The following is a 26843-nucleotide window of genomic DNA, read 5'->3' as shown; positions in this document are numbered from 1 at the left end:
ACGTTTCCCAACAAGGCTCGGGCAGAAAGCCCTAGCAGATAAATATGTGCGGGAAATTAAGGAACGTTTGTGTTTTTTAAGCTGGACAGGTAGACAGGCCAACTGATAGGCATGAGTGCCACGCTCCATTGATAATCAAATTCAAGTTTTGCATAAAACATAACAGTTACTATAAAGAGGCATTTTTAATCAAAGATTTGCAGTGCACCCAAATCTCGCAAAAATAGACCAAGAGGTAAAATAAATCGGTCCATATAATTTGCCATTGTTATGGCTCTTCCACTATAAAATCGTCACTTGTTGCCTAGAATACTGAACTTTATGAAGAGAAACTGAACCACTTTTATGCTACCTATAAAAAAGGGTACATTTTACATAAAAACGAGCACATATGTATGTGCACAACCAAAAAAAAAAGAAAAAAAAAATACAACTAAGTTAAGGAAAAATGTATTTTATGTCCCACTCAGTACCAATTGACATCTTGTGTGTATATATATATATATATATATATATATATATATATATATATATATATATACTGTCAAAAAGGTCATGCTTCTGCACTGTTCAGTTTAAAGAGAGTAAATTCAACTTTACAGGTGATAACTGGGATCGATTGCCTACCTCGGAGTGCCTGCTTCAAATGCAACCAACCCTCCCTTTTTCTTTTGTCTAAGTACAATGCCCTGGATGCTAAACAGTAGAACTGAGAAGCCTGTGAGAAACTGACCAAAGAAAAACTAAACAAAGATGTAGTGAGCGAACATAAAATAACCACAAGACAAGTAAAGAGCTAACATACAATATCCACAAGACAAGCACGCACAAACATGGGTCTCATTATGTGATTGATTTTAGCCAAATCACATAAATGAAGCAGTGGGGACAGTTAAAAAAATGAAAACCTATGAACACTACATCAAACACAGAATTATGAAAATTGAAAAAAATAAAACCAGTTCAGACAGCACTTCGCCACATTTAGACTGTCATAACAAGCTGCATGGAGAAGTATCCCCGAGGAGGATACAGCAATTTTAAGTTTCCTGGCATCTCCAGGCCCGGCAATATCAGGCCTGTAAACTCCAGACCTGAAATTTCCCAGACCTAATATTCCAGGGTTGGGGACAGCAGAGCCTTGAGGGCTGTGGTATCTGCTTATCCCGGTATCGGTTACCTCTCATACCGCAACACAGGTACATAGAAATCCTCCTCAACTGAAGCTAAGTTGCTCTGCCTTCCTGTCGCCCCACCCTACAGCCCACAGAAAAGGCACCCAAACACATTTACCACCTGTCCAAGCATGTGGTAAATGTATGCAGATTTGGGCAGGGAGGATTGGCCGCAGTTTTCTCCGAGTCCGGATGTTAATCCTCATTCAGAAGAAATAACATCATCTCTGGAAACATGCAGGTATACCTGCTGGAATCTGAAATTCCAAGTCCCTAATTTATTTACACCATTTTCTGAGGAACTTGTAATAAGGTCCTTAATCGCACATTAGGACAGCAGCACTAAACTGGACAAAATGACACTCAGACAAATTTATACACATCAAAATCAATGAATAATTATATTGCTAGCCATTTTCCAGAGTCAACACTTTAACTGTTCTCAATGTGAATTGTTCAACATTTCAGACGTTCCAATTTAATACAGATGTTCACCATCTTAAACACAATCTAGAATAACACAGATTTGTCTAAAATTTACCACTTCACTTGCAAGAAAGAAGTAATTTAGTATAGTTCCGTGCTTCATTATTTTTGGAGGCAGAGAACCCATAAATAAAATTACTTGCAAATCACAGCCTAATGGACAGGAATTGGTCATTTTAAGTTTTCAAAAGTACTTTTCTTAAAGTATTTTGTAAGCGTAAGGTGATTTTTAGGGTGATAGAGAAATAAAGTGTTTTTGGTATGAAGAATAAATACAAGCACTAGGGATACAAGCAAATTTCACTTTGATAACAGTAGTAAACCATTGCACAAAGGACAGCCGGAAGACAATAACCACAAAATAAAAAACCTCCATCACAAGGAAAATAGCAGGGGTGAATGTAATGTCAACAAGTCTCTGAGAGGCCTTATGGATTGTAGTGGACGCTACTCAGCCAGTAAGTCACAACATTCATATTTTTGATTTCTATATGACACAAAAAAAATTGACTTAACCTGCTTAGCACACAGACCTTTGTATTCTCTTGAGAGTAATGACTTACACCAGAAGAGATCTCTGAGCAAGGACCAAGTCCCAGAGGTGAGTAGTAAAACTTCTATGTAGACAGGAGTTGTGCACTGTTCAGGCAAAAAATTACTATTTGTCACTTAAGATGCAAATAGCCTTGAAAAGCTACAAGACAAATCTTTCACAGCAAAAGATTCGCTTTGAGCTCTAGTAAAACATAATGCAACTTTTACAACTCGGGTTAGAAGACGATAATGGTGAATTTTTTTTTTTTTAAATTGCAAAGCCTCACTAAGACAAGACTCAAATCTAATGCCCAGAGCCTAGTTCTCAAACTTGGAATACATTAACATCAAGAACCAACGTGATAAGGAGGAAGAGAAATAGACCTCCCTTTGATTTAAAGTTTACAAAGAGAAAAATCGTAATAGAGAAATAGGGACCAGAGATTTCTTGTAGCAAATGATTCATTGAGCTAATTATTGATCCTGGTTCGACTACTGTAATTGGGATGGCAGGGTAATCTTCTGAATGGGTACCAGACCTGGTACCAAAATAACCTTTGAAAGGTTACTATGTCGACTCCATAACAAAACTATGAGAATCCATAATTACCGTACTTTAATTACCTAATGGCACATGCTACAATCAACCTGAATTGAGAAATTCTTTCAAATATATTTCAAACCTCTTTAGACTTTAAAGAGATTTGTGGAACTAATATGAATGCCCAGAAGAAAAAATAGTATAAATTACGAAACGGGTTCACAGAGAATATGAAAAAATGTATGCAGGATCAAACATCATGACACCAACGCAAAGAATCAGTGTAAATGAAATCAAAAAGCACATGGATGACAAAACTGATGCAGTTATTTTTTGTGAGAAAAAGATACATGTGACAATTTGACTGAAAGCAAGCCTATGGATCTGATACTACATTAGGTACATCTACAGTGAGAGTAAGATTAAATAATTGTGGTGACCTACACATTCTCTTACATTAGAATATTTAGCTTCTAGAGGGACGCTCTGCACTTAAAGGAATGTCAGGCACGATTAAACTCTATGTTGCAGGTAAAAATAAGGGAGATGTTAATGGTGGTAAATGGAAGGCAAAAGGCAACAAAACGTCAATGTGTCAATCTTCCCAAATGGAGACAGCCATAAAATCTGCCACTATCATTTACACATGCAATTTTATTATTATTTGTGAGAGCATCTCTGTGAATCTATCCATGCTACATGGGAAAACTGAATCAGTGTTGGGAAGGTGATAAATTAACTGCTGATGCTGTTAGATTAAGCCGTTCTGTGCAATGTCTTCTTTCTCCTGGCATCTGAAGAAAACATGCCATAACAAAATATCTGCAACTCATCAGGGGCCACCAAAGACTGCGGCTATGTTGCAAAGGCAACCAGGCACAGCAGTACTTACCATAAAAGATGTATGTGCTATATGAATGTGATGATTTCCCATAGATTAACACCAAATAAATAAAAAAGCAGTTCAATTTAAGCAAGGGATGACAAATAGTTAACTATTGCGGGTGATTATATAATTGTGTAAGGCTTTTTACAGACATGGGACATCCATGAATAATTCCAGAATATGGGGAGAAGTTAAAGGGACAGAGCTATTGTAACTGAGTATACACAGATAACGAAGTCTTATGTTTAACAACTTAAGAGCCTTTTGGAGTGAAGCACAAGCACAAAGTTCTAACTTCAACCACCAAACTTCAAAATTCAAATTGAAAATTAGATGGCAGAGGTTGTGTTTACTGTGGAATTTCACCCAGCATATCCATCTTAAAACTTAGCAGTAGTTGCATTCTTTTAAGTATAGCATTTTCTAGTTGCTACTGCGAAGATGATGTAGTATGGTTCTCCAAGTCTGTGGATTCATGCATTGCAACTGATCTAGCAATAACACCACCATTTCCTGTTGCAGGAGAAAGAAGTTAAAAAAAAAAAAAAAAAAACATACAAAATTGTACAGCAGTGCAGCGCGAGAAAGAACCTTTATATAACATTATCTAACATCAACTAAGCAAAAGAGTCAGCCAACCTCTCATAGAAGAGGAAGACAGTCGCTCAATAACAGGTGTCAGAATTATCATCTAGTGGGTTCCTAACCCTCCAATGAATTCAGAGGTGGGGATTCCAAACATAAAAGTTCACATTTCAATACTAGATAAAATCTGCTGTTGGGGGAAGATACTTGAAAAAAAGAAGGTAGTACCAGACTGAGCTCTGCCTCTGGCAAAATCTTGTGGCATGAAAGAAACATAGTAAAGATAGGACAGCTCTGTATATACACATCAGTAACAAATGCCAGATTAATAGTCCATGGCACACCTCTTTCAAGCTGGGGGCATCATTTGCACTTGACACTGGATTTGAACCTCTTTGAAGAAGACTTTTACTTGAAAAGAACAATGTATTATTATATCACCTGGAAAATGGTTTCTCTCTGTCTGCAGGACAGGTATTAGCATTATATTGCTCCAAAGAGAAAGAAATCTTAAAAGAAGAGTAAAGGGGGTAGGTGCCAGACACCTACTTTTACAATGATAATCCTACAAGTAGCCAGGTGCAAAAAACATGACAATGCAAAAACTAGGAGCAGAATACCACGCAAATCACCTGGTTGGGTACAAAAGAAAAGCATCCTGTCCTGCTTCTTCAAACTTCAAAATACTCTACAGGGTGCAGTCAGACAGAGTCTTTGTATACTAGCTGTATAATAAGTTGTGAGCATAAAGTTATGCAGTATTACTGTAATAAAATATTACTATTGACACCCTTTTCCAGATCTGAGTGTATAAAGATAACATTCGGGGAAACCCAATTATCACAGTATTGGTGGTGTAACACAAACAAATTGTTAGCAACATTTTAATCTAATGACTTTAATTGATGTAATTTAACAAATAGTTGTGCACTTCACTAAAAAGAATATTTATTATCTACTTGAAAATTGGAAAGTCCTTAGTCATCTTTGAAATCTTGTACTGCAAATGTCTAATTGAAGCTGCAAATAAAGCAGAAATATCACCAAATTATTTGCCTTCTTTGCCACAGGTACAGGTGTACAATTCGTAATCAACCTTCATCGAACAAAAACATGGCTCTGCCGGCTTACAAACATTGACATTTCTTGTAACGAGGCCCTTCAGAGAAATTATACTTTACCTCGGGGGCAATTTCACCTGAAAATGTCCACTTCATAATGTTGTGGTGCAATTGCGTTCATGGTCCTAGGTAAACTTGCCAATTCTATCTCTGGCGCTATAATTCATAAGATAAGAAGCAAACATATTTCAAGAATATGGGCAAGTCTAAATTTCAGAGGAGAGGCTGCTGATAGTAATTTGCAGGTTGTTGAGCCGAATGAGTAGTTACTGCCATTGGATAGCCTGCTACTTGTGGGAAGTTCGAAGCAGCGGTCTGATAGTTAGGCATTTCCACTGGCACTCCCATGTGCTGTGTGTATGCTGGTGCACCCACTGTTGACTGTAGGCCTCCACTCTGGTTCATATAGGAGGTATGTGAAATTGAATCATGCACAGTGCTGTTAAAGAAATAAAATAAAGTTTATACATTTTAAAAGCGGCAGAAATTATTTTAAGAACCACCAATAATTATGTTTATTTTTCTTAAAGTATTAGTAGTGCTTGGCACATATACTCACCTTGTAACTGGTTTTAAATATAACATTTACTGAACGCTATGATTGTCAAAAAACAATCAACTGGATACGAATGTGATGCAAAAAAATCATGATGTAAAGTTAGGGCGGTAGCTGAAGAACAAGTTCTAGAAGAGACTTTATATGGCTGCAGATTCCTTTCCTTAGACTATTCCCCAAGTGCCAGACTGAATATTGAAAATCTTGAGCAGTACCTCAGCGATACGGTAGGTGCTGCTATTTGGCTCTGTGTCATTGTCCACGCTGGAAGTGATGTGCGCTGTGCCTATATAGTTGCCACCCCAGCACACTGAGATCACTTTCTTTTTGTGACATTTCTGCGCCAAAAGCACACAGTCATGACAGGATGCTAATGGACCAGTGTGCAGACACTAAGGACTTACAAGGGTCACCCTATGTAGAGAAATCTGTTCACAAAGTGGGGAGGAAGGAACCTGCAGCTAGACAGACTATCAACCAGATAAGGCACGACTGAAGGTAACTTGTTTATCTGATAGAGATTTCTAGTTGCATATTCCTACCTTTAGAATATAAACCCAGGCAGTACCCCCCAGAGGTGGGTCTGTGAAGAGATTTGGACCAGGAAGTTCCGACGGACCTTACGGGCAAAGTGCCTATCAATACGGTCCTGACTGTCCAGGCAGTAGTGCTTGGTAAGCATGTGCAGTGATGCCGACGTCACACCCTGACAGATGTCCAGGGCAGGAACTCTCCAAGCTAATGCAGTAGTCGCAGCCTTTGCTTTGGTGGAATGAGTACATAAGCCCTGTCAGGAAATGCAGTGTTTTATACAGTGCGGTTGTGCGACCTCACCCTGTAATACATTTACCGAACCGTTCAGGACACCTAGGTTTAGTTTGTGAAACTTTCAGCTCAACTCTAGGTAGCTGTGGCTCTGGGCAGCAAGACTTACACAAAGTAACAAGTGAAAAACATCTAAACATCATCAAAACAATTGGAGTAGAACCCTGACACCAAATTGTAAATATAGAATGCATTTTTAGACCTCGTAACGAAAAATGAATCCACTGGTGGGTTCTGGAGATGTAGAATTTACGAGATATAGTACAACAAGTTATTTCACTCAACCGCGAGCAAGCATGGTCAGTTTATAAAAAAGTTTCATCCTTTGCAGGGCTTTCCTATGGAAGTGGTCCTAATGCAAAAGATGAAGGATCCTGAAGATGTTCAGAAAGGATGCTGTGGATGCAATATGCTTGATGGAGGTATTCCTGCAACTATTCCTCAGTCCATGAAGGGGGTGAGGTGGACCCTGTTACAGGGTCAATGTCCTATGAAGTCCTCTTGGTGCTGGCAGACTACTGTTCACCCAGTTATTCCATCACAGGCCAATGCTTCCCAGATCAATAACTCGTCCTGTTGGGGAGGTCCCAGTTGCACTTCGACAACACCGTCAGTTTCAGTGAACTTGGGTGCAACTTTGTGTTTCGGGTCCTGTCCTTGGTGTTGCACTGTGGTGGTGGCCACCAACTTGTCTCAGCAGTTGTCAGTTGTTGTTTATCTCTGCTGTTAACAGGAAGCCAGCTCACTGACCCTTGAAGTCTCTCTTGGCTTTATCTGTGCTCTGGAGATGACTAACCCTTAAGCAGGACACAGCAGGCAGCCACCAGGTTCGATAAGTGCAGTCCACGTTAGTATAGACTTTCTCTGCTAGTTCCAAGGTGCAGAAGGGCAGTCCTTCAGCCCTTCTTCCAGTCCAGTTGAGATCTCAATTAGGGGTGCCTTACTTGCATTCAGAAAACGCCTTCACGGCAGGATGGGTTGTTAGCCAATGGGCTACCAGGTTCCCTACCTACTGATGACCTCTTACTGCTAAGTGGGCACCTGTGCAGCCTGGGATGCACCATTCCGTCCTCTTCCAATATGGAGAACCCAAGGGGACTACATGCCAGTGGAAAACCCGTTTGGCAATTGGTTTGTCCTCTCCTGTCCTAGGTGCCAGCCTGTCAAACTGAACAACAGAGTAGCCCTTCTGCCAACTGCTACCCATATGCCCTTCGAAGGCTGCTTATTCTTTGAAGCTCACATTTTGAGCCAGCACGAGCGTGGCTTCCTGCAGGAGGGAGGAAACACCTTGTTCCAGAGCAGGCCCCTATTTTCTCCTTTCCTGGGAGTCGTTAGCACATCTCCCCGGGAGGACAGAAAGCGGTCTCTGCTACAGGACCCAGATGTGCAACCAGTATGGGCACAGGGAAATGAAGGCAACAAAATGGCAATTTTGCTCAAAATTACACACTGCAACTTGTTACATTAATTTCAACCAGAGAATAAAGTCAGACAATGTAACAAGCCGCTTGATACTTTGGATGACCCACTTCGGTTGCACTATCCCAGGGTTAGCATAGCTGAGGAGGTCAGCGTGTGTATCTGCACTCGCCAACTGGGCGACCAAGGTTTTCCACAGCAAAAAAAATAAAGTTCAGTGGCTTCACTGTCAAAAGATCTAAAGTTATATGTTCTGCCCATGGGATATGGTTGCACCCTGCCTTAGGACATGATATGCCTGCCATAGGAGTGACATACACATATACCGGGGGTAAGTCTGGCTTTATCACTATCTTAAATGGCGAAATCTGGCCAGCAGTTAAAATGATCTTCCACTCTGCAAATGGCAGACAGAGTCCTGTTATAGTGAAGCCCCACCCAGGGTGGCACAACCAGCGCTGCAATCCCTGCAAGAACCTTTATCTTACACGCCCTGGATACCATTTATTAGGGACTTACAGGTAGGCTGGCTCAGCCAATTTGGTAAAAGTCAATTTGATCTACCAGTTTATGGATAAGGGCACAAGCACTGAGGTCTGTACTTGCAGAGTCGAAAAAACAACAACCAGTTCAAAGCTTGGAGGTGGCCATACAAAAAGAGGCATTTCTTTCAAACCCTTAGGGGGTTGCTTCTTGGCTATCGCATAGCAAATCTTAAGTCAGAGCACAACATCTTGAGATGGTCCTTTTTTTGCATGGCCTTTCCCTTCTTTGCTCTAACTCAATGACCAGTTATTGTCCACTTGAAACTCCTTGGTAAAATCAATGTAGAATAATAACGTTTTTAGGCCCAGGCAGTGGAGTCTCTCCTCCTCCATGAAAAGGTGAGATGGAGCAAAGAACATAGGCAGTGTGGTGGTTTGGACTGCATGAAAGGGTGACACCACTTTTGGTAGGAAAGAGGCACATTTCCTAGAACCAGTTTATTTGGGGAAAAAGGTTGTGAAAAGAAGTTGCACGGAGAGCCTGCAGTTCGCTAACCCTCCTGGTCGACTAATGGCACAAGAAGGGCAGTTTTGATGGAGAAGAGATGCAGAGTGCAGCTATGTTTAGGCGCAAATGATAGAACATCAAAAAAGGCAAAACCAAGTTCAGGTCCCATTGACGCATGATGAAGGATTTAGGAGAAAGATGTCTTGGAGAACGTTGAGAAAACTGGTCACAACAGGTGACTTGAGGAGGAGGAGCTGATCTGGCAGCTGCAAGAAAGCTGATATGGCTGAAAGGTGCCCTTTTAACTGTGCCCAATGTAAAGCCTTGCTGGGCTAAAGAAATAAAAGAACAAATAACATCTCAGATAAAGGTGCAGACAGGGGGGATTCAAATTTTGGGAGCGCACCAAGCCAAAAATTTGTACCATGGGCAGGCTCACACTCTCTTGATACTGTCTTGATTGAGGGAAACTTGGCTGCACATTCTTGGCGGTGGCAAATAGATCTAACCAAGGTCCTACGCAATCTCTAAAGAGACCTTGCACTACCTCCCAAATGGAGATGTCATTTGTGATTCGCTATGTATCGTCGGCTGCGCTACTCTGCTCTGGCTTTCAGACAGCCCACCAGATGTTGAACCACTAGGAATATGTCCTGACATTCCAGGCATGTCCCTCTTGACACAGGGTCCCCGATTTCCACTGTCCCTGATTGTTGCAATACAACATGGAAGTAGTTTTGACAGAGAACACCTGGAACAGCCGTCCCTTGATGGAAGAAAGAAAGGCTTTCATTGCCAGCCAAATTGCGCTGTACTCCTACAGGATGATTTGGAGCGGAGATATCGCCAGGGACCAAAGTCCTCTGATCGCCCCTCTCCAAGATGGCTGCCCCAGCCCACAAGAGATGCATCTATCAGTTCTGGTTGGGGAAGGGAAAGGGGTCTGCTGCAGACCCAATTGTGGTTCATCAGCTACCACTGCAAGTCTTTTGCCGTTACCTCTGAAATCTGGATCAGGTCGGTGAGATTCCCCTGATGCTGCGCACACTGGGACTCAGGTCCAACTGCAAAGCCTACATACGCCACCTGGCATGTGTTACTAGTAGGATGCCGAAGGCGATGAGGTCCCAGAACAGCTAATACAGGGAGTGCAGAATTATTAGGCAAATGAGTATTTTGACCACATCATCCTCTTCATGCATGTTGTCTTACTCCAAGCTGTATAGGCTCGAAAGCCTACTACCAATTAAGCATATTAGGTGATGTGCATCTCTGTAATGAGAAGGGGTGTGGTCTAATGACATCAACACCCTATATCAGGTGTGCATAATTATTAGGCAACTTCCTTTCCTTTGGCAAAATGGGTCAAAAGAAGGACTTGACAGGCTCAGAAAAGTCAAAAATAGAGAGATATCTTGCAGAGGGATGCAGCACTCTTAAAATTGCAAAGCTTCTGAAGCGTGATCATCGAACAATCAAGCGTTTCATTCAAAATAGTCAACAGGGTCGCAAGAAGCGTGTGGAAAAACCAAGGCGCAAAATAACTGCCCATGAACTGAGAAAAGTCAAGCGTGCAGCTGCCACGATGCCACTTGCCACCAGTTTGGCCATATTTCAGAGCTGCAACATCACTGGAGTGCCCAAAAGCACAAGGTGTGCAATACTCAGAGACATGGCCAAGGTAAGAAAGGCTGAAAGACGACCACCACTGAACAAGACACACAAGCTGAAACGTCAAGACTGGGCCAAGAAATATCTCAAGACTGATTTTTCTAAGGTTTTATGGACTGTTGAAATGAGAGTGAGTCTTGATGGGCCAGATGGATGGGCCCGTGGCTGGATTGGTAAAGGGCAGAGAGCTCCAGTCCGACTCAGACGCCAGCAAGGTGGAGGTGGAGTACTGGTTTGGGCTGGTAGCATCAAAGATGAGCTTGTGGGGCCTTTTCGGGTTGAGGATGGAGTCAAGCTCAACTCCCAGTCCTACTGCCAGTTCCTGGAAGACACCTTCTTCAAGCAGTGGTACAGGAAGAAGTCTGCATCCTTCAAGAAAAACATGATTTTCATGCAGGACAATGCTCCATCACACGCGTCCAAGTACTCCACAGCGTGGCTGGCAAGAAAGGGTATAAAAGAAGGAAATCTAATGACATGGCCTCCTTGTTCACCTGATCTGAACCCCATTGAGAACCTGTGGTCCATCATCAAATGTGAGATTTACAAGGAGGGAAAACAGTACACCTCTCTGAACAGTGTCTGGGAGGCTGTGGTTGCTGCTGCACGCAATGTTGATGGTGAACAGGTCAAAACACTGACAGAATCCATGGATGGCAGGCTTTTGAGTGTCCTTGCAAAGAAAGGTGGCTATATTGGTCACTGATTTGTTTTTGTTTTGTTTTTGAATGTCAGAAATGTATATTTGTGAATGTTGAGATGTTATATTGGTTTCACTGGTAATAATAAATAATTGAAATGGGTATATATTTGTTTTTTGTTAAGTTGCCTAATAATTATGCACAGTAATAGTCACCTGCACACACAGATATCCCCCTAACATAGCTAAAACTAAAAGCAAACTAAAAACTACTTCCAAAAATATTCAGCTTTGATATTTATGAGTTTTTTGGGTTCATTGAGAACATGGTTGTTGTTCAATAATAAAATTAATCCTCAAAAATACAACTTGCCTAATAATTCTGCACTCCCTGTATGAAATGAAGTGTCTGAGAAGGAGTCGCTGTGACTTCAGCAGGTTTACTGTGCATTCCTGCAAATGCAGGAAGTCCGCCGTAGTGTGGAGGCAGGAGAAGACTGCCTGGGGCGAGTCCACCTTCAATAGCCAGCTTTTGATGTAGGGGAAGACCGGAACTCCTTATCTCTGATGTTTTGCGACGACCACCATCATCTTGGTGAACACCCAAGGGGTGAGGACAAAGGGGAGCACACCAAAATGAAAGTGTTCATGGCCCATTGTAAATAACAGCTAATAGATTTGGGCAGGCAGGACAGGTATATGAAAGTAGGCATCCTTCATGCCCAGTGCTGCCATTCAGGCTCCTGGGTAGATAGAACTGAGCCAATGCGAGCATCTTCAATTTCTGCTTCTTCAGGAAGAAGCTGAGAGGGTGCAGGTCTAAATTAGGGCAGAGGCCTCTATCCTTCTTGGATACAAATAGTAGCAGGAATAGCAACCGTGACCTTCTTCGGATGCCAAAAGCAGAGCATCTGGTCACCAACCACTTGCCCATGTTGGTAAGAGGCCAAACTAAAGCAGTTTGAAGGCGGAGGATTAATGGCTGTGTGGCTTGTGGGAGCCACAGCCATGAAAGTACTAGGGAGTGTGCTGCCTGTGCAGGAATAAACGAGGCTGGTAGCCCCTACCATAGCCACAGAAGGGGCATAAAGCATAATGGGGTGGTGTGGGGCCACGTGAGTGGCCCTACAGTCCTTAAAGTGCTCTAGTTCAGAATCTGCCTTATGGCCAAACAGGCAAGTGCCAATGATGCGTACATTCATAAGTGATGCCTTGACATCATCCGAAACAACAGTAGATCCCAGCCTGGCATGGTGTTTGAGTGGCACTGTCTACGCATTCGCTCAGCCCAGTGAGTCTGTCGTGTCCAGCCTAGGTCAGGATGGCTTAGGCTTTCTCAGAGACCATGGGTAGCACTCGCTCAACTGAACCATAAACTGTGAGGCTAAATTGGCCCAACAGGCATGAGGTGTTCACCGACCGCAGTGCGTGCCTGGCGGAAGAGAAAATCCTCTTGCCAAAAGGGATCCAGCCTTCTGGATTCCCTATCCGGTGGTGTGGTAGGGAACATGCCAGGGTTAACTTTGGAGGTGAATGCCAGGTTCTCTAGAGTGGGGCGTTAAGTGAGGAAAGATAATATCTAGGAGAAGGCGGTGGCAGTAGGCAATTGTCCTTTACACAGGAACCCCTGTGCATGGCTTGGCTCATGCCCAAGCAGGGAATCTGGTAGGACTTCATTAAAAGAGAGGAGAGGTTCTTTGGGGGGTGACTACCGGCTGAGGCAACTCTGTCAAGATGTTTTTAGACTGCCCCTGAGGGCAGCGTAAAGTCCAATACCTCAGCCACCCTGGCAAAGGAAGTCTCTTCCTCTGTAGCCATACTAATAGGAGAGACTAAGCCACTGTCTGGGGAGGAGGCCAGACCACTGTATCTGCCAGCTACTCATACTAGCTGGTTTTGCTTTTGAGCTCTTCCAAGGAGTTATGGTAACCATAAGGATCCTCCCCAATCATATTTGTCACAGGGCATGTAAAAAAAAGATGGCCCTAGCTCTGACCTGAAATGTTGAGTTCCAGACAGATTCAGTGATGGGCGATGCCAATCTAGCTTCGTATCAGAATTGGGTATGATGACAAGGTTGGCGCTGCTGGGAACGATGTCACTAGAATGGGCTTTGAGGAAGGTTGTAGCCCTGTGACTGGAGCCAATCTGGATACAGCACAGAACCAGGGGACCTGACTGGTGCCAAGGGTGGGCCCACTGGCAGAAATCTAGTTGGAGCAGCCACTGAGCACGAGGACCAAGGCACTCCAGAGAGGTCAGCTCACCCAAATAGAGGTAGGGAGGCATCAAGAAACTCCCTAAGCTGAGAAGGGGTCAATCCAGCTCTGGCAATTTGGGGAGGTGCAGAGCAGATCCAGACATAGAACTTAGAGTGGTGATGCCATTCCACACCTCATCCAATGGCTTTGAATGGCACAGGGAAGTCTAAGAGCACTTTGACTTCATAATTTTGGATTTCTTGTGTGACTGACAAGACGACTTTGGTTGCGATGACTAGCACTGGGAATGGCTCCGGGAACGGGCCAAGGACCTTCCATGCATCTGGGACCTGGAGTGTCATGGAGTCAACTGGCGTCAGGCAAAAAGGAGCTGCAGGGATCGCTCCTGAAGTGCCTTGGGATTCATGACACAACAGTCTTCATGGGCCTTGAAGCTGTGGTCCAGCTCTAGACATCATATGCAAACCAGATAGAGGTCTGTCACAGGCATTTGTATATGACAGGAAGGATAAGTTACTTACCTGTAAATCCTAGTTCTCTTCCAGGAGTATCCTCATCAAAGTCATAAACATTGAATATTCCCGCCCTTGTGCGGGGACCCCGGAGCATATATAAAATACACACATATAAAGTATGTAATATGCACGAAAAAAATATATATAGCATTTTTAGTAGACATATTTTTCATACTAAACTCATATATACATGTGTAAAACAGCAATGCAGGCTATAATCATAAACAGGCTAAAATGCTTTATTTCTATGAAGTTTTTTTTTTTTTTTTTTTTTTTTATCTTTATAAAAATTACAATAGAGAATAAATATCTACCCAAGCCCCAAAACTGGGCTTAGGGAAATAAGCAGTAGTCATCACTAAAGAAAAAGAGAAAAAAAACGACATTGAAAAACAATGGAGCATTCTTAGCCAACAGGCTGCATGCAGGTTAACACAGGAGAACCATAAAAACTTTGGCACCGTGCCTTTAAGACCCTGAGCACCTCCAGTATCCCACCATGCCTCAGGGGTGAAGGAGAGGTGACAGTTGGCTCACAGTTAGGTCAGTACTTTTTTACGGTGACAATCTGTGTAGCCGATTCGAAAGATAGTCTGTCCTGCACTTCTAGGAGACGTGCGTCCGGGGAGGAGGGTGGGTTGTTTATGACCTTGATGAGGATACCCCTGGAAGAGAACTAGGATTTACAGGTAAGTAACTTATCCTTCTCTTCCAGGAGATCCTCATCAATAGTCATAAACATTGAATAGATTAGCAAGCCCATCCCTAAACTCTGCGGACTGTCTAATAGAAGTGCAGGAATAGATATGTATCAGTAATGTCTAGTAAATGTATGTACAGACTTCCATGTAGCAGCCTTACAAATTTCAGATATTGGAACATTGTTAAGGAGGGCAGCAGTAGCCGCTTTTCCCCTTGTGGAATGTGCTTTAGGTCTCGCCAGTAGTTGTTTGTTAGCCAACTGGTAAGCATTAACAATACAAGAAACTATCCATCTTGATATTGTTCGTTTAGATGCTGCCTCTCCTGTCCTCAAATGACCATCATTTACAAACAAGTGGTTGGAATGTCTAATCAATTTTGTTTTATCCAAATAAAATGTTAGCACTCTCTTCAGATCTAGGGAGTGCAACGCTTTCTCCGCCGGAGTCTCCGGATTGGGGAAGAAAGTCGGTAGAGAAATAGTCTGATTGATGTGGAATTCTGACACCACCTTTGGTAGGAATGAAGGGTGAGTTCGCAGAACTACTCAATTGTAGTGAAAGACTGTGTACGGTTCTTTGGATGACAAAGCCTGAATTTCAGTGACCCTGCTCGCGGAAGTAATGGCTACCAAAAAAGCCGTCTTCCACGTAAGGTGTTGCAAAGAGGCTTTGTGTATAGGTTCGAAAGGAGGGCCCATAAGTTTTGACAGTACTATGTTCAGTTCCCATGGAGGGGAGGGTCTCCGAATGGGCGGAAAAACTTTTTTCAAACCTTCCAAGAAATCCTTGACTACTGGTTTCGTAAAGAAGGATTCCTGAGAAGGTGACTTACGATAGGCTGTAATGGCAGACAAATGTACCCTTAATAGATGATACCTGCAGACCGGACTTTGCCAGATGGAGTAAGTAAGACAATATGACGTCCTCCTGAGCCCGTATGGGATTCTGACCTTGTTGACAGCACCATATGTAGAACCTCTTCCACTTAAACGCGTAAGAACGTCGCGTGGAAGGTCGTTTGGACTCTTTCAAGATGTTCATGCACTCCTGCGAGAGCCCTAGGTACCCATACTGCAAGAATTCAGGAGCCATGCTGTCAAGCTCAGAGAGGATAGGTTGGGATGCAGAACCCTGCCCTCCATCCTGCTCAGAAGATCCGGTCTGCACGGCAGCCTCCTGTGAGGTTGTTCCGATAGGTCGAGGAGATCTGTGTACCAGAATTGACGGGGCCATTTCGGAGCTATGAGAATCATTCTGGTGCTGGATCTGTAAAGTTTGTTGATCACTGCCAGTATGAGGGGAATCGGTGGAAAAGCGTAGAGAAATATCCCTGACCAGTCGATCAACAGGGCATTCCCTCGAGATCCCGGACGGTAGAACCTGCATGCGAAGTCTGGGCATTTCTTGTTTACTTCCTCTGCGAAGAGATCCAATTGAGGTTGACCCCATTGAGCGAAGATGTCTTCGACAACTTCGCCGTGTAGGACCCAATCGTGGGCGTCCTCTAGGTGTCTGCTCAGGAAGTCTGCTTCCACGTTTTGTTGACCTGGTAGGTGAACCGCTGTAAGCGACATTCCTCTGGCCAGTAGCCAATGCCAGATTGTTTGGGACTCCCGAGATAGGGGTAGGGATCTCGTTCCCCCCTGTCTGTTCAAATAGTACATTGTGGTTGTATTGTCTGTTTGTATTAGGAGAGATTTCCCCTGAATCGATGGAGCAAAAGACTTGAGAGCCAGATGGACCGCTCTGAGCTCCAGCAGATTGATGTGGTTCTTCCTTTCGTTGTCGGACCACAGGCCCTGAGCTTGAAGGGGACCTAGATGAGCCCCCCATCCTTGAAGAGACCATCCGTTACCAGAGTGTCGGATGGAATTACCTGGTGAAACGGAGCTCCTACTGACAGGTGAGGTCTGTGCATCCACCATTGCAATGACTGACGTGCTGGTATTGGCAGCCGCACTCTGTCCTCCCAGCGACCTATCCTTTGGCTCCAGTTGTTCTCCAACGCCTCTTGGAGGGGCCTCATATGCAGCCTGGCATTTGGGACAATGGAAATGCATGATGCAATGGAGCTCAGCAGAGGTGTCACCTGACGGGCTGTAGGTGCGTCGGATTTTAACAGGTCTTGACACTTTTTCTTTATTGATAATAGTCGTTCCTCCGAAGGATACACTCTTTGGAGCTCTGTGTTTAGTATAGCTCCCAGGTAGTGGAGGTTCTGTGTTGGAATCAAGGTGGACTTTTGGTAGTTGACTTGAAGACCTAGAGACTCGAAAACCTTGAGCACAATGTCCCGATGGGTTCTCGCCTGATCCGGAGAGGAGGCTTTCAGTAGCCAGTCGTCTAGGTATGGGTAGATGAAGATTTTTTATTTTCGAAGATGTGCCGCTACCACTGCCACACATTTCGAGAAGACGCGGGGGGCAGATTTCAGGCCGAATGGTAGCACTTTGAACTGATAGTGCTGTGAGGCTATCTGGAAGCGCAGGAATTTCCGATGCTTGGGAACTATCGGGATGTGAAAGTATGCATCCTGCAGGTCGATGGAGCACATCCAGTCTCCCTGATGTAGCTGAGGGAAAATCTGGTGAAGAGCCAGCATCCTGAACTTTTGTTTTCTTATGTACTTGTTCAGAAGCCATAAGTCCAGAATCGGTCTGAAAACGCCCTCTCTGCCTTTTTTCGCCACCAGAAAATAACGGGAGTAAACCCCCTTTACTCTGTGCACAAGTGGAACTTTTTCTATTGCCTTCTTTCGTAAGAGGGCGAGAGCCTCTTTGCGCAATAGGCTGAAGTGAGATGGATTGCATTTGGCTGGTAAGTGTGGTGGAGGTTGTTTGAAAAGAAGAGAGTAGCCATTTTTGACAATGTTGAGCACCCATTTGTCGTTTGTGATAGAGTGCCACTCGTGAAGAAAATCTGTGATACTTCCCCCCCACCGGAGTGGTGCACAGTGTTGAGGGAAGCGAGTTCTCATTGCTTGGCCGGCGCTTTTGGTGTGGACGGTTGAGGTCTACTTGACCCTCGTTCCCTTGTGGCCTTACGAGCCTGAAAAAGAGGGCGTCCCTGCCTTTGCTGTGGCCTCTGGGACCAGTGAGGGGTTTGAACCCTCTGCTGGAAAAGGCGCCTGTCATAAGGCCTATACCTCCGCCTGAAGTCCTTCTTCCTTTCCAGGCCTACTGCCCTCATGGTGTCCACTTCAGTCTTCATGCGCGCCATTTCTTCGTCCGTATGGGTACCAAACAGTGAGGTCCCGTTGAATGGAAGATTTAGGATGCGCTGTTGTGCTTCCTGTTTTAAACCAGTCAATCTCAACCAGGAAGACCTCCTTGCACAGATTCCATGTGCGTACCCATGTGCAGCTAAGTCTGCCCCATCCGCCGCTGAGCTGATGACTTGGTTGGATACCAGACATCCCTCCTGCAGGATCTCTTGGAAGTCCTGTCTGTCTTCCCTAGGTAATTTTTCTGTGAACCTGTTGAGAGAGTCCCACAGAGAACGGTCATATCTGCCTAGGAGTGCAGACGCGCTGGAGACCTTCATTACAGATGCCGCCGTACCGCACATTTTTCTCCCCAGAAATTCTAGATGTCTGCTCTCTTTGTCCGGTGGGACCGTGGAGGATGATGCCACCGAGTGAGTTTTTCGGGCTGCGGCCAATATTACTGAGTCCGGCAGTGGATCCGTTCTTAGGAATAAAGGATCTTGTTCAGGCGCTTTATATTTTTTCAAAATCCTAGCAGGAGCAGATTTGAGGGTGGCTGGTGCCAAAAAAGTGTCCATGGTTGGCTGCAACAGATCAGGCACTAGCGGCAGTAGCTTTTTCGAAACTGCTCTATGTTGTAGAGTCTCAAAAATGACCGATGAGGAGGTTGATGGTTCTGGGACCTCTATATTTAACTTCTGTGCGCCCCTGAAAAGTACCTCATTAAAAGTAGTGATGTCATCCACCGGTGAAACTCTAGCTGGTGGAGAATCTGTTAAGGTGGGGGAGTATCGTCCGACGGATGACCCTGACGATGACCAAGAGGGCGATCTTCTGTGTCCTGATCGTGACCTAGATCGTCGCCGGGAACGTGACCTGCTGCGAGGCGCTGTAACAGAGCGCCCAGGCCTCGTGGTCGGTTGGCGAGAAGCAGAACGAGCCCGTCCTGCCCGCGCTGTTGGTGATGGCGTTCTCGGGAGAGAGGCAGTAGGAGAGTATATCCGTGAATACTGCGAATCCGGGGAGGCCGCTGGCCTGTTAAGGCTCTCCAGCCATCTTGGTGACAAATTGATGGGTGAAACATGCCCCGATGATGCCGCTCTCGAATGAGATGAATCACTCCTTATGGAGACCACTGGAGATGGAGCGGTCTTATCTGCTGGCGGATGTCGATGCTCTACTCCCTGCGAGACAGGTAAAACCTGTGTCGACGTCGACAGCTGTACTGACGTCGAAGGGAGCGCCGCCGGTTGTTCTTGCCTCGACGTTGAGTGTGTTGACGTCGAACGGCGATCTCTGGACCTCGACCTGCTCGCCGTCGTGTGCCTCGACGTGGAGCGGTGAGCGGCCGACGGCGGATGTCTCTCTCGCCGTCGTGGCGATTTCGACGTCGTGTCTCTTGACGTCGAGGGGTGCGAGGCCTTCCGCGGCGAATGTGTGCGCCGGTGATGGCTCGACGTCGATCGGCGGGCTGCCATCGATGGAGATATGCCCCTGTGATGACCATTTTCTCTTGACGCCGTATCCTTCGACGTCGGTTGGGTCGCCGTCGACGGCGATCCATGGCGGTGAGATGGTGGCAGCGACGACGTCGACGGGGAACAAACAGGTATTTTCCTACCTACTGACATCGACCTAGCCATTCTCTCCTGAGAGTGGCTTGTTGGCTGCCTGGGAAGCGAAGAGGATGATGTTTTCTGCCTCTCGTGAAGCCCATGAAGCCTGATCTTTTCTCTGTCCTTCAGAGATCTCTTTGACATGTTCTTGCAGTGTTTGCAAGTGTCAGGGCAGTGACTCTGAGGCAGGCACACAATACAAAGAGTGTGTGGATCTGACTGGGCCTTCTTCTTCCCACAGGAAGGGCATTTGACAAAAAGGGAAGGCATTTTTCTGTCAGGAAAAAACTGCCAAACTCAGACAATGATGTTAGATGTCGAGTAAAACAGGAAAAAACACAGTTTTAAAGTATTTTTCTGAGAAAAACTCAGAAAAACTGAGAGCTCAATGCTCCAGGATCCTCTCAGAAGAAGCCGGAAAAAAGAACTGACCTAACTGTGAACCAACTGTCACCTCTCCTTCACCCCTGAGGCATGGTGGGATACTGGAGGTGCTCAGGGTCTTAAAGGCACGGTGCCAAAGTTTTTATGGTTCTCCTGTGTTAACCTGCATGCAGCCTATTGGCTAAGAATGCTCCATTGTTTTTCAATGTAGATTTTTTCTCTTTTTCTCTAGTGATGACTACTGCTTATTTCCCTAAGCCCAGTTTTGGGGCTTGGGTAGATATTTATTCTCTATTGTAATTTTATGAAGATCAAAAAAAAAAAAATACTTCATAGAAATAAAGCATTTTAGCCTGTTTATGATTATAGCCTGCATTGCTGTTTTACACATGTATATATGAGTTTAGTATGAAAAATATGTCTACTAAAAATGCTATTTATATATTTTTCGTGCATATTTCATACTTTATATGTGTGTATTTTATATGTGCTCCGGGGTCTCCGCACAAGGGCAGGAATATTCAATGTTTATGACTATTGATGAGGATCCCCTGGAAGAGAACCACAGGGTTTAAAACCCCACAAATGTTTTAAGGGACATTTCTAAACACATGGAGACAATGTCTTTAAAGAATTCGACAAAATTTCAAATAAGTTATCCAAACAGTGGATAGTGGTAAGCTCTCTCCGGATCTGCTCAAGATTTTCCAGATCCAGTCTGACACCTGAAGAGGATTCTAAGGTAAGGAATCTGTGGTCAAAAGTCTCAATCAGAGAAGTAATGATGGTAATCTACCTAACTCCAAGGACAAAAATACTGCGCACCCCAGTGGCTGTCTTTTGTATTCTTCTATAAAGTGGGCATAGGTCCATTCAGTGCTTTACTGAAAGGTTTTTTGAGCTACTATGAGCTATGCTTATTAACCATTATAACAAAGAACTTTGTCTGGTAAAAACAAGACACCTGATTATAAACAGTGAAAATAAGTACAATTTTTCAAGGTGCCTCCTAACACAGAGTGTACTATTATGCATGTTTCAAATATGCAAAAATGTGACAAAGCTATATCACTCAAATCTCTGAACTGTATGCATTTGCCTACATGGGGATGGTGGACATGGATCTGGTGGAAAATGAATGACTTGAGAACCTTAGGAGTATGTATGTTGTATTCCATGAGAATCTGATCAGATTAAGGACTGAACTCAGTGCTTGAAGCACTAAATGAGCATTTTCCTGAAAACATCTACATTTTAACAGTAAATCAAGATTGGTAGTGCATTACAGAAACAAATCCTACAAAAGAAAAGTATCCATACATCAAACGATGGACATGCTTGAGTATATAAAAGAGCAAACAAATTGGTGGTGTATGCAGCTTTAAAGGGATGATAAAAGTACAAAGAGACTCCAGTTAAACACATAGATCTCATAAAAGTGATACCTTAAGTATGAAGTTTGAGCATTCTGTGTTGATACAGCAGAGTTTAAAGTTGGTGGCAACGACCTTAGTGGGCCAATCTGATCAGGTCCTAGGCTGTATCCCTGAGGAACTGTGACTTGATGAACTCCCTGTACCATATAGTTCCCCGCTTGTGGTTGGGCTGAATATGCCTGCTGCCATACAGATAGAAAAAAATAATTTTAAGCACAAAAATAAACATATACTAATATACAAACTACTGATATAATAAGACTTATTATTTATATGCCATTTCAAATAGCAATACTACTTGAAAACCAACAAACCATACCTTGTTTTTTCTACCTATCTGGTTGTGGCCAAAGTGGAAGCAATAAATTGCGATCGGTCTTCAACACAGTGAATGAAGTGTATATAGAAGGTGAGGTAAAGTGTGTGAAATCAAACTCTTCGAACTGTGTGCAACACCAGTGCTGAATAGATTTTGCTTTCAAACATTCAAGTACACTTACCAAGGCGTCATTGCTGCGACATGCATGATATAGATTGTTGACATGTAGGATTATACTACTGAGTATGTACATAATATTTTATGATCCTGTTACGTCAAAGTAGTCCTTCAAAAACTAATCTGACCCATACTCCATAATAAATGGAACTATGTCATTTCAAACCTTTTCTGGATTGTCCTTTGGGATACTTTGTTGATAATAAAGCAGTTCCCGGCACAATTTAATATTTATGCTATCGCCTGACTGTGACTCACAAAATCAGGAAAGTAAACAGGGTATGTTTATAAAGTAGCTACACATTGAGAATGTAAAATTCCAGATTCCTTTGTCTGTATTAAGAATTGCAATTTCATTTTTTTTTTTAAATCTACCTAAAACACATTAAAAACACATTAAAGCATTAGCATTAGTGCACATTTCAACACATTTTCAATTCACTGCCATTTTGTTATCCCATGTTGCAAACTGCACATTTAGCCTAATTGCTCTAGTAAGTACACCCTCGGTACTTAGTTTGGTGCAACAAAGCGTGAATTGCAGAAATTAATGAAGGTCACGTAACTGTAACTTCTTAAAGATCTTCCTACGAGAAGAGACAGACACCTCCTCAATAGTGCTTACCTACAGTTTTACCTGTTTCATAATTGTGAGAACATTTTTGTAGATGTGGCACTGAAATACATTGAATTTAGCATCAGAAGCTCTAGCGGACAACAGGAGGAAAACTGTGAACCGTTGATATGGCAATCCACATGTAACATACTTTTGATGCTTGCTGGCTACTTTGTGCAATAAACATGTATTAAGACTAGGGGTAGGTGATCAATTCTGCTCCTGAGTTCGAGATGTTTTGCTCCACATTACGCTTGTAACACAAAGCTCCAACAAAACTCCGCCAACCGCCATATGGTGGAGTTTTTTCTCATGCGTGGCTCGCCAACTTTCACTTGGTGAGTGCGAATTGGAGTCCTGTAGCGGAATTTCCGGGTCTTAGAATGGCACCCAGTTAAATTTTCTCAACCCGGGCGGTCACTTTGCTCACACAGTTTGTGTTGAGAAAGCTGCTGCTCGAGTAGAAAATCTAATCGAGCGGCAGCAAAGAAGTGCGTCCTCTGGTACACCGCGTGTGCCACTTTGTAATGATTTTGCAGCGCGGAATAAGCTTCTGGTGCTAAAAATCAGCGCAACATACTGAATTTCTGCCCACTAGCAGATATTCGCAGAGTTTATGTAACTCTGCGAGTTCTGTCCACTGCTGATTTAGTGTCTGATTTAGATTTTGGCAGAGTGGTTACTCAGTGACAACTGTGACAGATATCCAGTCCGGCAATATCTAAATCCCATAGAAAACAAAGGGATGCTAAAAATCAGCGCAACATACTGAATTTCTGCCCACTAGCAGATATCCGCAGAGTTTGTGTAACTCTGCGAGTTCTGTCCACTGCTGATTTAGTGCCTGATTTAGATTTTGGCAGAGTGGTTACTCAGTGACAACTGTGACAGATATCCTGTCCGGCAATATCTAAATCCCATAGAAAACAAAGGGATTTAGATTTTGGTTGACGGGATATCCATCACTGCTGTGACAGAATAACCCCTCCATCTAAATCTACATCAAGCCCTAAGCCTTATGTGAGTTTTCCTGAGTGTCTATTTTCTTTCACAACACATTTAGTCCAACCCAGCTCACATATTGAAGACAGATCATGCATTCCAAAGAAAGAGCAAAACTCACAGATGCCTTCTTTATTTCCATCAGTGCTCCAAGTCTCTGACAGACTGCAGTATTGTTATTTGTATTAGCAACCAGTTATAGACCAAAGCATTGTGTCCTGAGAAACGTTTTTGCTCAGTGAAGAAGGAGCAGGCTGTGGACTGGACTTTACATGACTATTCCAAGCGCCAGAGGTAGGGAGGACATTTTTACAGGCAGACTGAGGTGAAGCATGGATCACCACTGGACCTAGTAATTTGACAGGACAGTGTAAACAAGGTGAACTGAGGTGAAGTCTAATGGGGTTTATAATATTGTTGCTTGCTTTGCATCTAAAGTTTCGTACTGTCTGTGACGAGTTAAAGTTCCGGTTTCATCTGGGTAGGACAACGGGAAAATTAAATGGTGGGTAGATAGAAACTGAAAGAGTCCAATAGCAAAGATGATGTGTGTGCAATAGCTTAGAGCGAGCAGGCTCTAGTATTGGGGGAACAAAGAAAATAGGCAGGCGTGGTAGGGCATGAAGCCCAGACCTTCAAAGGATTAATCAGTATGAGAAAGAAGGCTTCTCATCCAGCAGCCACTCCTTCATTAGGAGAATGAACAACAAAGGCCATCAAAATGCAAAGGAATCTTTCAGTGCAAGTGGACGATACTGTTCCTTCCTCCCTCAATGAGAACAGTTGGAAAGTGGGATCCGAAAACAAGACCCCATATATTTATCTGCACACTATTTCAGAGGAAGATAATGATTAGATAAAAGAATTGGATCTTAATAACTGTGAACCTGAAACTTCTGCTTTGGTAGATCAAATTAAAATATAATACAGGGAGTGCAGAATTATTAGGCAAATGAGTATTTTGACCACATCATCCTCTTTATGCATGTTGTCTTACTCCAAGCTGTATAGGCTCGAAAGCCTACTACCAATTAAGCATATTAGGTGATGTGCATCTCTGTAATGAGAAGGGGTGTGGTCTAATGACATCAACACCCTATATCAGGTGTGCATAATTATTAGGCAACTTCCTTTCCTTTGGCAAAATGGGTCAAAAGAAGGACTTGACAGGCTCAGAAAAGTCAAAAATAGAGAGATATCTTGCAGAGGGATGCAGCACTCTTAAAATTGCAAAGCTTCTGAAGCGTGATCATCGAACAATCAAGCGTTTCATTCAAAATAGTCAACAGGGTCGCAAGAAGCGTGTGGAAAAACCAAGGCGCAAAATAACTGCCCATGAACTGAGAAAAGTCAAGCGTGCAGCTGCCACGATGCCACTTGCCACCAGTTTGGCCATATTTCAGAGCTGCAACATCACTGGAGTGCCCAAAAGCACAAGGTGTGCAATACTCAGAGACATGGCCAAGGTAAGAAAGGCTGAAAGACGACCACCACTGAACAAGACACACAAGCTGAAACGTCAAGACTGGGCCAATAAATATCTCAAGACTGATTTTTCTAAGGTTTTATGGACTGATGAAATGAGAGTGAGTCTGGATGGGCCCGTGGCTGGATTGGTAAAGGGCAGAGAGCTCCAGTCCGACTCAGACGCCAGCAAGGTGGAGGTGGAGTACTGGTTTGGGCTGGTATCATCAAAGATGAGCTTGTGGGGCCTTTTCGGGTTGAGGATGGAGTCAAGCTCAACTCCCAGTCCTACTGCCAGTTCCTGGAAGACACCTTCTTCAAGCAGTGGTACAGGAAGAAGTCTGCATCCTTCAAGAAAAACATGATTTTCATGCAGGACAATGCTCCATCACACGCGTCCAAGTACTCCACAGCGTGGCTGGCAAGAAAGGGTATAAAAGAAGGAAATCTAATGACATGGCCTCCTTGTTCACCTGATCTGAACCCCATTGAGAACCTGTGGTCCATCATCAAATGTGAGATTTACAAGGAGGGAAAACAGTACACCTCTCTGAACAGTGTCTGGGAGGCTGTGGTTGCTGCTGCACGCAATGTTGATGGTGAACAGATCAAAACACTGACAGAATCCATGGATGGCAGGCTTTTGAGTGTCCTTGCAAAGAAAGGTGGCTATATTGGTCACTGATTTGTTTTTGTTTTGTTTTTGAATGTCAGAAATGTATATTTGTGAATGTTGAGATGTTATATTGGTTTCACTGGTAATAATAAATAATTGAAATGGGTATATATATTTTTTTTGTTAAGTTGCCTAATAATTATGCACAGTAATAGTCACCTGCACACACAGATATCCCCCTAACATAGCTAAAACTAAAAACAAACTAAAAACTACTTCCAAAAATATTCAGCTTTGATATTAATGAGTTTTTTGGGTTCATTGAGAACATGGTTGTTGTTCAATAATAAAATTAATCCTCAAAAATACAACTTGCCTAATAATTCTGCACTCCCTGTAATTATGAAGTTCTGCAGAAGTTTAAAAAGAATGAAAGATGGCTATAACAAATAAAATGTTTGTTCAGTCTACAATTAATTTAGTTTTAAGATGGATCATGAGTAAAAAATTGATTGTATTTCTACATCGGATCTTCGTACAATATATTCAACTTTAAGACTGATGTCTACATATAGGTTAGCTGTGTTATCTATCTAAGGTTTTAGGCGGATTTAAGTATCACCTTTTGAGTGCTGAGTTTCTCACTAAATTCAGTTGGTAAACAGGGTAAGGTAATCTCTCACTTATTTTTCAGCCCACCCCTTTTCCATGGGAAGAGCTGAAAGCACAAGGTTGGTGTGTCCTTTCTGTGATATGAGGCGACACAGGAGTAACTGTAATACCAAGTAGGCCACGTTACGGACTGCATTAGCTCTTATGCCCATACTGCTCAGTCTCCTCCCTATTTCTTACCTCCCAACACTGAACCACAAGATTAAAAAAGAAAAAAAAAAGGAGAGCGAGGGCACAAGAGAGCAAAGGAGGATTTGCTGGATGTTTTCCCAAGCCAACCAAAGCGGTTGGGTGTGCATCTGCAACTGCACCTGGACATGGAGCAGCACTTACAGTACTGCCGGTGGGTGAGCGCAAGCGAGACCTTTGATGCGAGCATCTGATGAAACAGCACTAGAGAGAAGTGCATGCATATCTAGACAGGATGCACACTCAACTACTGTGGAGGGTGTAGACAGAG

At 43.5% G+C, this 26843-nt stretch overlaps 1 protein-coding gene across 2 annotated transcripts in view; it reads right to left on the bottom strand.

Moving 5' to 3' along the window:
• Positions 1 to 2465: 2465 nt before the first annotated feature.
• Positions 2466 to 26843, bottom strand: part of STAM2 (signal transducing adaptor molecule 2) — a 310306-nt gene continuing 285928 nt past the window's right edge. The window contains exons 13-14 of one of the 2 annotated variants that reach the window (XM_069225179.1): positions 21527 to 21699; positions 2466 to 5767 (exon numbers count right to left, since the gene is read on the bottom strand). In XM_069225179.1, coding sequence (XP_069081280.1) covers positions 5542 to 5767; positions 21527 to 21699 — 399 coding nt within the window. In that variant the 3' untranslated portion in view covers positions 2466 to 5541. The remainder of the gene's footprint in view (positions 5768 to 21526; positions 21700 to 26843) is intronic. The other variant, XM_069225180.1, reaches the window with a different exon arrangement.

Source organism: Pleurodeles waltl, chromosome 3_1 (genome assembly GCF_031143425.1).
Source record: "Pleurodeles waltl isolate 20211129_DDA chromosome 3_1, aPleWal1.hap1.20221129, whole genome shotgun sequence".
Classification (NCBI taxonomy): domain Eukaryota; kingdom Metazoa; phylum Chordata; class Amphibia; order Caudata; family Salamandridae; genus Pleurodeles; species Pleurodeles waltl.
This window is presented reverse-complemented; position numbering and strand designations above follow the sequence as displayed.